Source organism: Pristiophorus japonicus, unplaced genomic scaffold, assembly GCF_044704955.1.
Source record: "Pristiophorus japonicus isolate sPriJap1 unplaced genomic scaffold, sPriJap1.hap1 HAP1_SCAFFOLD_901, whole genome shotgun sequence".
Taxonomy (NCBI): Eukaryota; Metazoa; Chordata; class Chondrichthyes; family Pristiophoridae; genus Pristiophorus; species Pristiophorus japonicus.
In genome coordinates this window covers 25,440-39,162 of record NW_027254826.1, presented here as the reverse complement: position 1 = coordinate 39,162, position 13,723 = coordinate 25,440, and the positions used below count along the sequence as shown (strand labels likewise).

At 52.3% G+C, this 13,723-nt stretch overlaps 1 protein-coding gene across 4 annotated transcripts in view; it reads right to left on the bottom strand.

Annotated features, from left to right (window-relative positions):
* The window catches only part of LOC139257730 (uncharacterized), a 138,523-nt gene that overhangs the window by 103,168 nt on the left and 21,632 nt on the right, over window positions 1–13,723 (bottom strand). For all 4 annotated transcript variants that reach the window (XM_070874596.1, XM_070874597.1, XM_070874598.1 and 1 more), the window contains exon 4: window positions 1,279–1,314. In XM_070874596.1, the coding sequence (XP_070730697.1) occupies window positions 1,279–1,314 (36 nt within the window). The remainder of the gene's footprint in view (window positions 1–1,278; window positions 1,315–13,723) is intronic.

The following is a 13,723-nucleotide window of genomic DNA, read 5'->3' as shown; positions in this document are numbered from 1 at the left end:
GCGTTCATGAGAGAAACAGAAAAGCAGTAAACGGACATGTGGTTGTGATATATTAAATAGTTAATAAAGGAAAAGTGTGTTTGAAGACTAGGCCATCAAATCCACCACCGAGCTCATGGTCTACAGGGCTGTAGTGATACCCGCCCTCCTGTATGGTTCAGAGACACGGACCATGTACAGTAGACACCTCAAGTCGCTGGAGAAATACCACCAACTATATCTCCGCAAGATCCTGCAAATCCCCCGGGAGGACAGACGCACCAACGTTAGCGTCCTCGACCAGGCCCAACATCCCCAGCATCGAAGCACTGACCACACTCGACCAGCTCCGCTGGGCAGGGCCACATTGTCCGCATGTCCCCAGACACGAGACTCCCCAAAGCGAGCGCTCTACTCGGAGCTCCTTCACAGGCAAACGAGGCAAAGTTGGGCAGAGGAAACGTTACAAGGGACCACCCTCAAAGCCTCCCTGATAAAGTGCAACATCCCCACCGACACCTGGGAGTCCCTGGCCAAAGACCAGTCCGCCCTAAGTGGAGGAAGTGCATCCGGGAGGGCGCTGAGCACCTCAAGTCTCGTCGCCGAGAGCATGCAGAAACCAAGCGCAGGCAGCGGAAGGAGCGTGCGGCAAACCAGTCCCACCCTCCCCTTCCCTCAACGTCTATCTGTCCCACCCTCCCCTTCCCTCAACGTCTATCATTCACACCTGTGACAGGGACTGTGGTTCCCGTATTGGACTGTTCAGCCACCTAAGGACTCGTGTTAAGAGTGGAGGCAAGTCTTCCTCGATTCCGAGGGACTGCCTATGGTGATAATGATGCACCGCGGCAACTCGCCAAGGCTTCTTCGGCAGCACCTCCCAAACCCACCACCTCTACCCGCCTCGAAGGACAAGGGCAGCAGGTCCATGGGAACACCACCCCCTCCACGTTCCCCTCCCAGTCACACACACACCATCCCTCGACTTGGAAATATATCGGCCGTTCCTTCACCGTCGCTGGGTCACAATCCTGGAACTCCCTCCCTAACAGCACTGTGGGAGCACCTTCACCACACGGACTGCAGCGGTTCAAGAAGGAGGTTCACCACCACCTTCTCAAGGAGCGATGAGGGATGGGCAATAAATGCCGGCCTTGCCAGCGACGCCCACATCCCAGGAACGAATAAAAACCATAATCAAAGGGGGAATGGGGAAGTGGACCCTGGAGTTGTGTGTGGGCAGAAACGCGACCATTAATCGCCATTTTTTAGAATATAGACACCTTCCCTCACACTCACCGTACGTGAATTTTGACTGGTCCAGCATCATATCAGCTGTAGCAGAAGAAACATAGCCATTAGTCACCAGCAACTTATATTTACGTAGTACCTTCAAACGTAGTAAAATGTCCCAAGGTGACTCACATGAGCGATTCTCAAGACAGAATTTCACATCGAGCCACATAAGGAGATATTCCAACAGGTTGGGTCAATAAGGTCGGTTTTAAGGAGCGTCATAAAGACACACTTACATTTATATAGCATCTTTCACGACCACCGGATGTCTCAAAGCACCTCACAGCCAATGAAGTACTTCTGAAGTGTGCTCACTGTTGTAATGTGGGAAACGCCGATTTGCGCACAGCAAGATCCCACACACAGCGATGTGATAATGACCCAGATCATCTGTTTTAGTGATGTTGGTTGTGGGATAAATATTAGCCCCAGGACACCAGGGAGAACTCCCCCTGCTCTTCTTCCAAATAGTGGCCCCGGGATCTTTTACATCCACCCGAGAGGGCAGACGGGGCCTCGGTTTAACGACTCATCCGAAAAACGGCCCCTCCGACAGTGCGGCGCTCCCTCAGTACTGCCCCTCTGACAGCACAGTACGGCGCTCCCTCAGTACTGCCGCTCCGACAGTGCGGCGCTCCCTCAGTACTGCCCCTCCGACAGTGCGGCGCTCCCTCAGTACTGCCCCTCCGACAGTGTGGTGCTCCCTCAGTACTGCCCCTCCGACAGTGCAGCGCTCCCTCAGTACCGCCCCTCCGACAGTGCGGCACTCCCTCAGTACTGCCCCTCCGACAGTGCGGCACTCCCTCAGTACTGCCCCTCCGACAGTGCGGCACCCCCTCAGTACTGCCCCTCCGACAGTGCGGCACCCCCTCAGTACTGCCCCTCCGACAGTGCGGCACCCCCTCAGTACTGCCCCTCCGACAGTGCGGCGCTCCCTCAGTACTGCCCCTCCGACAGTGCGGCACCCCCTCAGTACTGCCCCTCCGACAGTGCGGCACTCCCTCAGTACTGCCCCTCCGACAGTGCGGCACTCCCTCAGTACTGCCCCTCCGACAGTGCGGCACTCCCTCAGTACTGCCCCTCCGACAGTGCGGCACTCCCTCAGTACTGCACTGAGTGTCAGCCAAGATTTATGTGCTCAAGTGCCTGGAGTGGGACTTGAACCCACAACATTCTGACTCAGAGGTGAGTGTGCTGCTCACTGAGCCACGGCTGATACTACAAGGAGGAGAGAGAGAGACGGAGGAGTTCAGGGAGGGAGTTCCAGAGTTTGGGGCCCAGGCAACTGAAGGCACGGCCACCGATGGTGGAGCGATGGGAATCGGGAGTATAGGCAAGAGGCCAGAATTGGAGGAGCGCAGAGATCTGGGAGGGTTGTAGGGGTTGGAGGAGGTTACAGAGATAGGGAGGGGTGTAGGGGCTGGAGGGGGTTACAGAGATAGGGAGGGGTGTCGGGGCTGGAGGAGGTTACAGAGATAGGGAGGGGTGTAGGGGCTGGAGGAGGTTACAGGGATAGGGAGGGTGTAGGGGCTGCAGGGGGTTACAGAGATAGGGAGGGGTGTAGGGGCTGCAGGGGGTTACAGAGATAGGGAGGGGTGTAGGGGCTGGAGGAAGTTACAGAGATAGGGAGGGGTGTAGGAGGTTACAGAGATAGGGAGGGGTGTAGGGGCTGGAGGAGGTTACAGAGATAGGGAGGGGTGTAGGGGCTGGAGGAGGTTACAGAGATAGGGAGGGGTGTAGGGGCTGGAGGGGGTTACAGAGATAGGGAGGGGTGTAGGGGCTGGAGGAGGTTACAGAGATAGGGAGGGGTGTAGGGGCTGGAGGAGGTGAGAGATAGGGAGGGGTGTAGGGGCTGGAGGAGGTGAGAGATAGGGAGGGGTGTAGGGGCAGGAGGAGGTGAGAGATAGGGAGGTGGAACGCTGGATCAAAATGCTAGCACAGGTACGATGGGACGAATTCTTTTAACTCCCAATCTAACAGCACTGTGGGAGCACCTTCACCACACGGACTGTAGCGGTTCAAGAAGGCGGCTCACCACCACCTTCCCAAGGGGCGACTCGGGATGGGCAATAAATGCCGGCCTTGCCAACGAGTCCCACATCCCGAGACAAAATATCTTCTTACCTTAAGGAGGATATACTTGCCTTTGATGGAGAGCAGCAACTGGACTGATCACTGGGATGAGAGGAATGTCCTATGAGCTGAGATTGATCCTATAATCTCTGGTGTTTCAAAGAATGAAAGGTGGTCTCATTGAAACGTGTAAGATTCTGAGGAGGCTTGTCATGCATGTATGCTTGGGGGTTTGCTAGCCACCAGGTGGCGCCACTGTCGGAGGTCATTGGGCTGTGCGCACGCGTGTGCGGCCGAGGTATAAAAGGCCAGCCACCTTGTAATGTAAGCACTTTGGGCCCTAATAAAGTTGAGCCAGTTCGGAGTGTACAGTCTGTTGAGTTATTGCCTACACAACATTTGGCGACGAGGTAACGAGAACCTTCACATGCAAAAATGAGCACAATTGGAATTCTGGAGCGATTCGGGGAGGGAGAAGATTGGGCAGACTTTGTAGCCCGCTTGAACCAGTACTTCGTGGCCAACAAAATGGAGGAAGAGGCAGATGCAGTTCGACGCCGGGCGGTCCCCTTCCTTACGTTTTGCGGTCCAAAAAATCTATGGACTCATAAAGAATCCCCTCTCGCCCTCAAGTGCAACGGAGAAGGGCTGTGAAACATTGTGTGCTCTGGTACGTGACCATCTCAAACCAGATGAAGGCATCATCATCTCAAGATATCGGTTCTATACGCACGTTCGTTCTGAGGGCCAGGATGTGTTGGAATTTGTTGCCGACCCAAGACGTGTAGCTGGACCGTGTAAGTTCGACACGTCGTTGGCAGGCATGCTGCGGGACTTCTCTGCATTCGGCATCAACCACGAGGTGATCCTGCGTAAGCTACTGGCGGTGGAGACGCTGGACTTGAGCAAGGCCGTCACGATTGCCCAGGCCTGCATGATGACGGACAAAAGCTTAAAGCAGATAATCATTGAAAAATCGGAACTCGGCAAGTACTGTAAACAAGATGGTATCGTCGTTTGGCAGAGCTGCATGTGGCAGGGCCTACCCGACCGCGTACGCGAAACCTGTGGCTGCTCAAAGAACGCCAACGGGAATGAATCCGCTATCACCGCGTTGGCGTTGTGGGGGCCATCATCGGCCTCATCAGTGTGGGTTTAAACAGTATAGTTGTAAAGGCTGTTCGAGAGTGGGGCATCTCCAGCGCATGTGTCCACAACTGAGCAAGCGTGCTGCGACACACCACGTGGAGGATGATGACCAGTCAGCGCGGATCCGGAGATGCAATCCGAGATACCAGAGGAGGAAGTGTATGGACTGTATTTGTTCCGAACAAAGAGCCAACCGATAATGATTACTGTAAAACTTAATGGTGTGCCGGAATCGATGGAACCGGACACGGGGGCGAGTCAATCAATAATGAGCCAGAGGACATTCGACAGGCTGTGGGATACGAAGGCTGTGAGGCCTAAGCTGAGTCCAGTCGATGCCAAGTTGCGGACGTACACTAAAGAACTCATAATGGTGATTGGCAGTGCAGTAATCAAGGTGTCGTATGATGGTGCGGTTCACGATTTACTGTTATGGATTGTTCCAGGCAATGGTCCAAGGCTGTTTGGCAGGAACGGGTTAAAAAAAATCAAATGAAATTGGAACGATATCAAAGCATTGTCATCGGAGGAGGATACTCCATGAGCTCAAGTGCTGAGCAAGTTCCCCTCGCTGTTTAAACCAGGCATCGGCAATTTCACGGGAGCCAAGGTTCAGATCCACGTGGGCTCAGATGCAAAACCCGTCCATCATAAAGCTCGGGTAGTTCCGTGCATGATGAGGGAAAAGGTCGAAATCGAACTGGACAGACTCCAGCATGAAGGGATCATATCACCGGTCGAATTTAATGAACGGGCCAGCCCCATTGTTCCCGTGTTGAAAAGTGACGGCACTGTCAGGAGACTACAAGGTTACGATCAACCGAGTTTCGAAACAGGATCAATACCCGTTACCAAAGGCTGATGACCTGTTTGCAACGCTAGCCAGGAGGGAAGTCGTTCACAAAACTGGATCTGACACATGACACAGGAGCTGGTCGACACGTTGAAGAAACTTACGTGCATCAACACTCATAAAGGACTGTATATCTCCAACAGGTGCCCTTTTAGAATTTTCTCATCTGCAACAATATTTCAGAGGAACATGAAAATTCTACTGAAGTCCGTCCCCCAGAACCGTCGTGTTCCAAGATGTCATACTGGTCACAGGTCGTGACTCCGCCGAACATCTGAACAATCTGGAAGAGGTTCTACATCGTCTGGACAAAGTGGGACTCAGACTGAAACGCTTGAAGTGCGTCTTCATGGCACCGGAAGTCGAATTCCTGGGGAGGAAAATTGCTGCTGACGGCATCAGGCCTACGGACTCGAAAACCAAGGCCAGCAAAAATGCACCCAAGCCTCAGAATGTGACGGAGCTGTGTTCGTTCCTGGGTCTGCTCAACTACTTCAGTAATTTCCTACCCAGATTGAGCACCTTATGAGAGCCACTGCACGTGCTGCTAAGAAAAGACGACAACTGGGTTTGGGGTGCGTCTCAAGACAGAGCTTTTGAGAAAGCTACTAATCTGCTTTGCTCTAACAAGCTGCTGGTACATTATGATCGGTGTAAGCGTCTAGTATTGGCCTGTGATGCTTCGTCATATGGAGTTGGTTGCGTGCTCCAACAAGCTAATGAGTCGGGCAAATTACAACCTGTTGCATATGCTTCAAAAAGTTTGTCAAAGGCGGAAAGAGCCTACAGAATGGTAGAGAAAGAAGCACTAGCCTGTGTGTATGGGGTTAAAAAGGTGCATCAGTACCTGTTTGGTCTTCGGTTTGAACTGGAAACAGATCACAAGCCGCTCATTTCATTGTTTTCGGAAAACAAAGGTATCAACACCAACGCATCGTCCCGCATCCAGAGGTGGACTCTGACATTATCTGCCTATGGTTATGCCATTCGCCACAGACCTGGCACCGAGAATTGTGCCGATGCACTGAGCCGTCTGCCGTTGCCCACACCGGAGGTGGAGAGGCCACAACCTGCCGACCTACTGTTAAGTCATGGATGCTTTTGAAAGTGAAGGAACCCCTGTCACAGCCCAACAAGTTAGGACCTGGACCAGCCAGGACCCGATATTATCGGCTGTGAAACGCTGTGTCCTTAGTGGTGATTGGTCTGCCATAACCAAACAAATGGGTGAGGAGACAAAACCTTACAACCGTCACAAAGACAAACTATCCATTCAGTCAGATTGTATACTGTGGGGTAATCGTGTTGTTAATGCCCAAGAAAGTGAGAGAGAAATGATCTACATAGCACGCATCCCGGTATTGTCATGATGAAAGCCATTGCCAGGTCTCATGTATGGTGGCCTGGAATTGACTCTGATCTGGAATCATGCGTGCATCAGTGCAACACTTGCATGCAGCTCAGCAAAGCACCAGCGGAATCGCCGCTGAGTCTGTGGTCGTGGCCATCTACACCATGGTCCAGGATCCACATCGACTTTGCAGGTCCCTTCCTGGGAAAGATGTTCTTAGTTGTGGTGGATGCATATTCCAAGTGGATAGAGTGTATAATCATGTCATCCAGCACATCCACAGCTACCATTGAGAGCCTTTGTGTCATGTTTGCTATGCATGGTCTGCCCGACATCGTTGTAAGCGACAACGGACCTTGCTTCACTAGTCTGGAGTTTCAAGCGTTCATGAAACTCAATGGTATCAAACATGTGAGGTCAGCACCATTCAAACACCTGTAGTGGGGAAAATGCTTGAAGCTATCATTAAGGAAGAAATAGCGGGACATCTAGATAGGAATACTGCAATCAAGCAGACGCAGCATGGATTCATGAAGGGGGAAATCATGTTTAACTAACTTACTAGAATTCTTTGAGGATATAACGAGCATGGTGGATAGAGGTGTACCGATGCATGTGGTGTATTTAGATTTCCAAAAGGCATTCGATAAGGTGCCACACAAAAGGTTACTGCAGAAGATAAAGGTACGCGGAGTCAGAGGAAATGTATTAGCATGGATCGAGAATTGGCTGGCGAACAGAAAGCAGAGAGTCGGGATAAATGGGTCCTTTTCGGGTTGGAAATCGGTGGTTAGTGGTGTGCCACAGGGATTGGTGCTGGGACCACAACTGTTTACAATATACATAGATGACCTGGAAGAGGGGACAGAGTGTAGTGTAACAAAATTTGCAGATGACACAAAGATTAGTGGGAAAGCGGGTTGTGTAGAGGACACAGAGAGGCTGCAAAGAGATTTAGATAGGTTAAGCGAATGGGCTAAGGTTTGGCAGATGGAATACAATGTCGGAAAGTGTGAGGTCATCCACCTTGGGGAAAAAACAGTAAAAGGGAATATTATTTGAATGGGGAGAAATTACAACATGCTGAGGTGCAGAGGGACCTGGGGGTCCTTGTGCATGAATCCCAAAAGGTTAGTTTGCAGGTGCAGCAGGTAATCAGGAAGGCGAATGGGATGTTGGTCTTCATTGCGAGAGGGATGGAGTACAAAAGCAGGGAGGTCCTGCTGCAACTGTACAGGGTATTGGTGAGGCCGCACCTGGAGTACTGCGTGCAGTTTTGGTCACCTTACTTAAGGAAGGATATACTAGCTTTGGAGGGGGTACAGAGACGATTCACTCGGCTGATTCCGGAGATGAGGGGGCTACCTTATGATGATAGATTGAGTAGACTGGGTCTTTACTCGTTGGAGTTCAGAAGGATGAGGGGTGATCTTATAGAAACATTTAAAATAATGAAAGGGATAGACAAGATAGAGGCAGAGAGGTTGTTTCCACTGGTCAGGGAGACTAGAACTAGGGGGCACAGCCTCAAAATACGGGGGAGCCAATTTAAAACCGAGTTGAGAAGGAATTTCTTCTCCCAGAGGGTTGTGAATCTGTGGAATTCTCTGCCCAGGGAAGCAGTTGAGGCTAGCTCATTGAATGTATTCAAATCATAGATAGATAGATTTTTAACCAATAAGGGAATTAAGGGTTACGGGGAGCGGGCGGGTAAGTGGAGCTGAGTCCACGGCCAGATCAGCCATGATCTTGTTGAATGGCGGAGCAGGCTCGAGGGGCTAGATGGCCGACTCCTGTTCCTAATTCTAATTCTTATTCAAACCTGCATCCAACGGACAAGCAGAGCGTGCAGTCCAAACCATCAAGCCGAGTATGAACCGTGTAACTCAAGGTTCACTGCAAACTCGCTTGTCACACATATTGCTTAGTTACAGGACAAGGCCCCATACACTTACCGGGGTCTCCCCTGCTGAACTATTGATGAAGAGCGGTCTCAAGACCAGGCTCTCTCTTGTCCACCCTGACTTGAATAATCGTGTCGAATACAGACGTCAAAGTCAGCAAGGATATCATGATCGCGCTGCTGTGTCACGCTACATTTCTATCAATGATCCTGTGTATGTACTGAATTATGGTCAAGGTCCCAAGTGGGTCGCCGGTACTGTTACGGCCAAGGAGGGGAACAGAGTGCTTATCGTCAAGCTCAAGAATGGGCTGACATGCAGGAAACATGTCGATCAGATAAAGCTGTGGCACACGGATGAACCGGAACAGTCTGAGGAAGACACAATCAGTGACCAACCAACCTACCCTCGGTCACCAGAGGACTCCGCTGTCATCAATGAATCTGGACTTTCAATCCCTGACGTGGTCATTGCCACTCCCATCAGATCGGCCCCAGCCCCCAGTCATAACAGACTCAGAACACTCGCCCAAGGCTGGAGTTGAACTGAGACGATCAACTGGGGAGCGGACAGCCCCGGACCGTCTCAATTTGTGAAAAGGCCTTTTATACCTGTGCCGTGTGTGTAGCCCAGGTGTAAAAGGCCAGCCATCTTGTAATGTGATCACTTTGGCCCCTAATAAAGTAGAGCCAGGTTTGTACCTGTTCGGAGTTTACAGTATTCAGTCTCATCATCATCGGCAGTCCCTCGGAATCGAGGAAGACGTGGTTCCACTCCCAAAGTGAGTTCTCTGGTGGCTGAACAGTCCGATACGAGAGCCACAGACCCTGTCACAGGTGGGACAGATAGTCGTCGAGGGAAGGGGTGGGTGGGGCTGGTTTGCCGCACGCTCCTTCCGCTGCCTGAGCCTGGCCTCTTCACGCTCTTTGCGTTGAGACTCGAAGAGCTCAGCGCCCTCCCGGATGCACTTTCTCCACCTCGGGCGGTCTGCGGCCAGAGTCTCCCAGGTGTCAGTGGTGATGTCACACTTTACCAGGGAGGCTTTGAGGGTGTCCCTTGTAACGTTTCCGCTGCCCACCTTTGGCTCGTTTACCATGAAGGAACTCCGCATAAAGCATTTGCTTAGGGAGTCTTGTATCTGGCATACGGACAATGTGGCCCTGCCCAGCGGAGCTGGTCGAGTGTGGTCAGTGCTTCAATGCTGGGGGTGTTGACCTGGTCGAGGACGCTAACGTTGGTGCGTCTGTCCTCCCGGGGGATTTGCAGGATCCTGCAGAGAACTCATTGGTGATGCATCTCCAGCGACTTGAGGTGCCTTCTGTCATGTATGTAACCACAATGTAACACCACTGTATCACTGTATACACTCAACCTAGATGCACACCTTGACCACAAGGGGTGAACTTGTGGGAGACACTCCTTACCTGATCATTCAGGTATAAAAAGGGAGGTCCCATGCAGGGTCACTGTCTTTGGAGTCCTGTGAATAAAGAGTTAAGGTCATAGAGTGGCCTTGTCCCCGGAAGGTGCCTCGTGTGGTTTCATTCTGTAGAGTAAGGACTTTACATTGGCGACGAGAAACGGGAATTCACGACCCACGAGAATGGCCACTGGTAGCACAGAGGAACGGTACTGTGTTGGGGAAGACTGGGACGATCTTGTCGAGAGGCTTCAGCAAAGCTTCGTTATGAAAGAATGGCTGGGGGATGCAGCGGCCGACAAGCGACGGGCTCATCTCCTGACCAGCTGCGGACCAAAGACCTACGCGCTCATGAAGGACTTACTAGCACCTGAAAAGCCGGCGGACAAAACCTTTGAAGAACTTAGCAAATTGATCGGGGAGCACCTCAAACCGGCGAGTAGCATACACATGGCCCGACACAGATTCTACACCCACCGACGTCGTGAAGGACAGAGCATACCGGACTTCGTAGCGGACCTCCGGCGTTTCACAGACGCCTGCAGGGGGGGAGATGCTCAGGGACTTCTTTATTGAGGGCATCGGTCATGCGGGAATTTCCGCAAATTAATTGAGACCAAGGATTTGACCTTGGAAGCGGCGGCGTTAATGGCTCAAACTTTCATGGCGAGGGAGGAAGAGACGAAAATAATATACGCGCGCAATTCTGCCTCTAACGCGACGAGGGATCAGGGAATCAACATTATTAATACGGCTCAGAGCCCCGCAGGCAGGCAGGGGCAGTCCGAAGCAATAGACCCCGGAGCAGGACTTCAACAGGGACAATGGCAGGCTGAACGGACATTTACGTCATCAGTGGACAATGCGGCCCGGGATGGGGCCATTGACACCCACCAATAGGGCACTTAAGAGCAGTCAAAGGGACAGTCAGTGCGGAATGCCTGGCCATAGTCCCTTTGTTCCCAACAATGGAAACTTTAACTCATGCTGGAGGTGTGGGGGGAAACACTCAGCTAGATCTTGCAGATTTCAACAGTTTGTCTGCAGGAACTGCAATCTCAGTGGCCACTTAGCTCGAATGTGCAGGAAGTCTGCAACCAGACTAATATATGAGGCGGATGGACCAGAAGAGGGTTCTTTGAGGCAGGATGACCTTTGGGGCAAATCGATGGATGCCGAGGTTCAGCGGGTCCATGTGGCGAATATTCACAGTTCATACACCAAAACGCCACCGATGATGATGAGGGTTTTATTAAACTGGGGCCAGCCAGTCACTCATGGGCGTTCAGCAATTCGAGAAGCTATGGCCACTTAAAGCCAGTAGGCCCAAACTAGAACGTATTGAGACACAATTACGGACTTACACTAAAGAAATCATTCCAGTGCTAGGCAGTGCAATGTTGGCTGTCACACACAATGGGTTAGTGAATCGGCTGCCGCTCTGGATTGTCCCGGGCAATGGTCCCGCATTGTTGGGGAGGAGCTGGTTAACCGAGATGAACTGGAAATGGGGGGATGTTCACGCAATGTCATCTGTGGAGCGAAGTTCGTGCTCACAAGTCCTACAACAATTCGATTCACTGTTCCAACCTGACGTCGGGACTTTCGAAGGCACTAAAGTGCCCCGGACGCCAGGCCAGTGCACCACAAAGCCAGAGCGGTGCCGTATGTGATGCGGGAAAAGATCGAGAGTGAATTGGACCGGCTGTTGAGAGAGGGCATCATCTCGCCTGTTGAATTCAGCGACTGGGCGAGCCCCATCGTTCCCGTCCTAAAAGCGGATGGCTGTCAGGATCTGTGGCGACTACAAGGCCACTATCAATCGGGTGTCCCTACAAGACCAATACCCGCCCCCGAGAGCGGAGGACCTCTTCGCCACACTGGCAGGCGGCAAGCTGTTCACCAAGTTGGACCTCACTTCAGTCTATCTGACCCAGGAACTGGCCGACAAATCTAAACGACTGACCACCATCACCACGCACAAGGGACTGTTCGTTTATAACAGGTGTCTGTTTGGCATTCGATCAGCGGCCGCGATTTTTCAAAGAAACATGGAAAGCCTGCTTAAATCCATTCCTGGAATGATCGTATTCCAGGACGATATCCTCATCACGGGTCGAGACACCGAGGAACACCTCCACAACCTGGAGGAGGTGCTACGCCGACTGGACCGGGTAGACCTGCGACTCAAGAAGTCTAAATGTGTGTTCTTAGCTCCTGAGGTTGAGTTTCTGGGCAGGAGGGTTGCTGCAGATGGGATTGGGCCCACCGAATCCAAAACTGAGGCGATTCGACGAACACCCAGGCCCTGCAACACAACGGAGTTGCGTTCATTCATGGGACTGTTGAACTATTTCGGGAACTTTCTGCCGAACTTGAGCACATTGTTGGAGCCGTTACACGTGCTTCTGCGTAAGGGTTGCGATTGGTTTTGGGGGGACTGTCAGGAACGGGCTTTTGATCGGGTGTGAAACCTACTTTGTTCAAACAAGTTGTTGACCCTGTACGACCCCTGTAACAACTTGGTTCTGACATGTGATGCATCGTCCTATGGGGTTGGGTGCGTGTTGCAGCAGGGTAATGCTGAGGGTCAACTACAACCTGTGGCTTATGACTCCAGGTCGCTCTCTCAAGCAGAACGGGAATATGGGATGGTCGAGAAGGAAGCACTTGCATGTGTGAAAAAAATCAGTACCTCTTTGGTAGGAAGTTTGAATTAGAGACGGACCACAAGCCATTAACATCCCTGTTGTCAGACAGCAAGGCTGTCAATGCCAATACATCAGCTCACATACAGCGATGGGCTCTCACGCTGGCTGCCTATGACTACTCCATCAGGGACCGGTCCAGCACTGAAAACTGCGCTGACTCGCTCTGCAGGCTCCCACTGGCCACCACTGAGGGGGCAGCGGAGCAAAGCGCCGAGATGGTCATGGCTGTCGATGTCTTTGACAGCGCAGGCTCCCCCATCACAGCCCGCCAGATCAAAATTGGACGCCCGCACACGGAGCATGCCCTGAGGATGTCAGACCGTTCCACAGACGGATGGATGAGCTCTCCATCCAAGCCGACTGCCTGCTATGGGGCAGCCGGGTAGTTATGCCCCAGGAGGGCAGGGAGGCCTTCATCAGGGAACTCCACAGCGAGCACCCAGACATTGTGCTGATGAAGGCCATTGCCCGGTCACACGTTTGGTGGCCTGGAATTGACTCAGACCTGGAACACTGTGTTCGCAGGTGCACGACGTGTGCTCAGCTGGGTAATGCCCCCAGGGAGACCCCGCTCAGCCTGTGGCCCTGGCCCATTCATGGGAAAGATGTTCCTTATTGTGGTAGATGCGTACTCGAAATGGATCGAGTGCATCATTCTGAATTCATGCACAACATCCACCACCATGGAGAGTCTACTTACGGTCTTTGCGACCCACGGTTTGCCGGACATCCTGGTTAGCGACAATGGCCCATGTTTCACAAGCTACGAATTCCGAGAGTTTATGTCGGGCAATGGCATCAACCACGTCAGGACAGCACCGTTCAAGCCGGCCTCCAATGGCCAGGTGGAATGTGCGGTCCAAATCATTAAGCAAGGTATGCTCAGGATTCAAGGGCCCTCCCTACAATGCCGCCTATCGCGCCTCCTGCTGGCCTATAGATCCTGCCCGCACTCACTCACGGGGGTCCCGCCGGCAGAGCTACGAA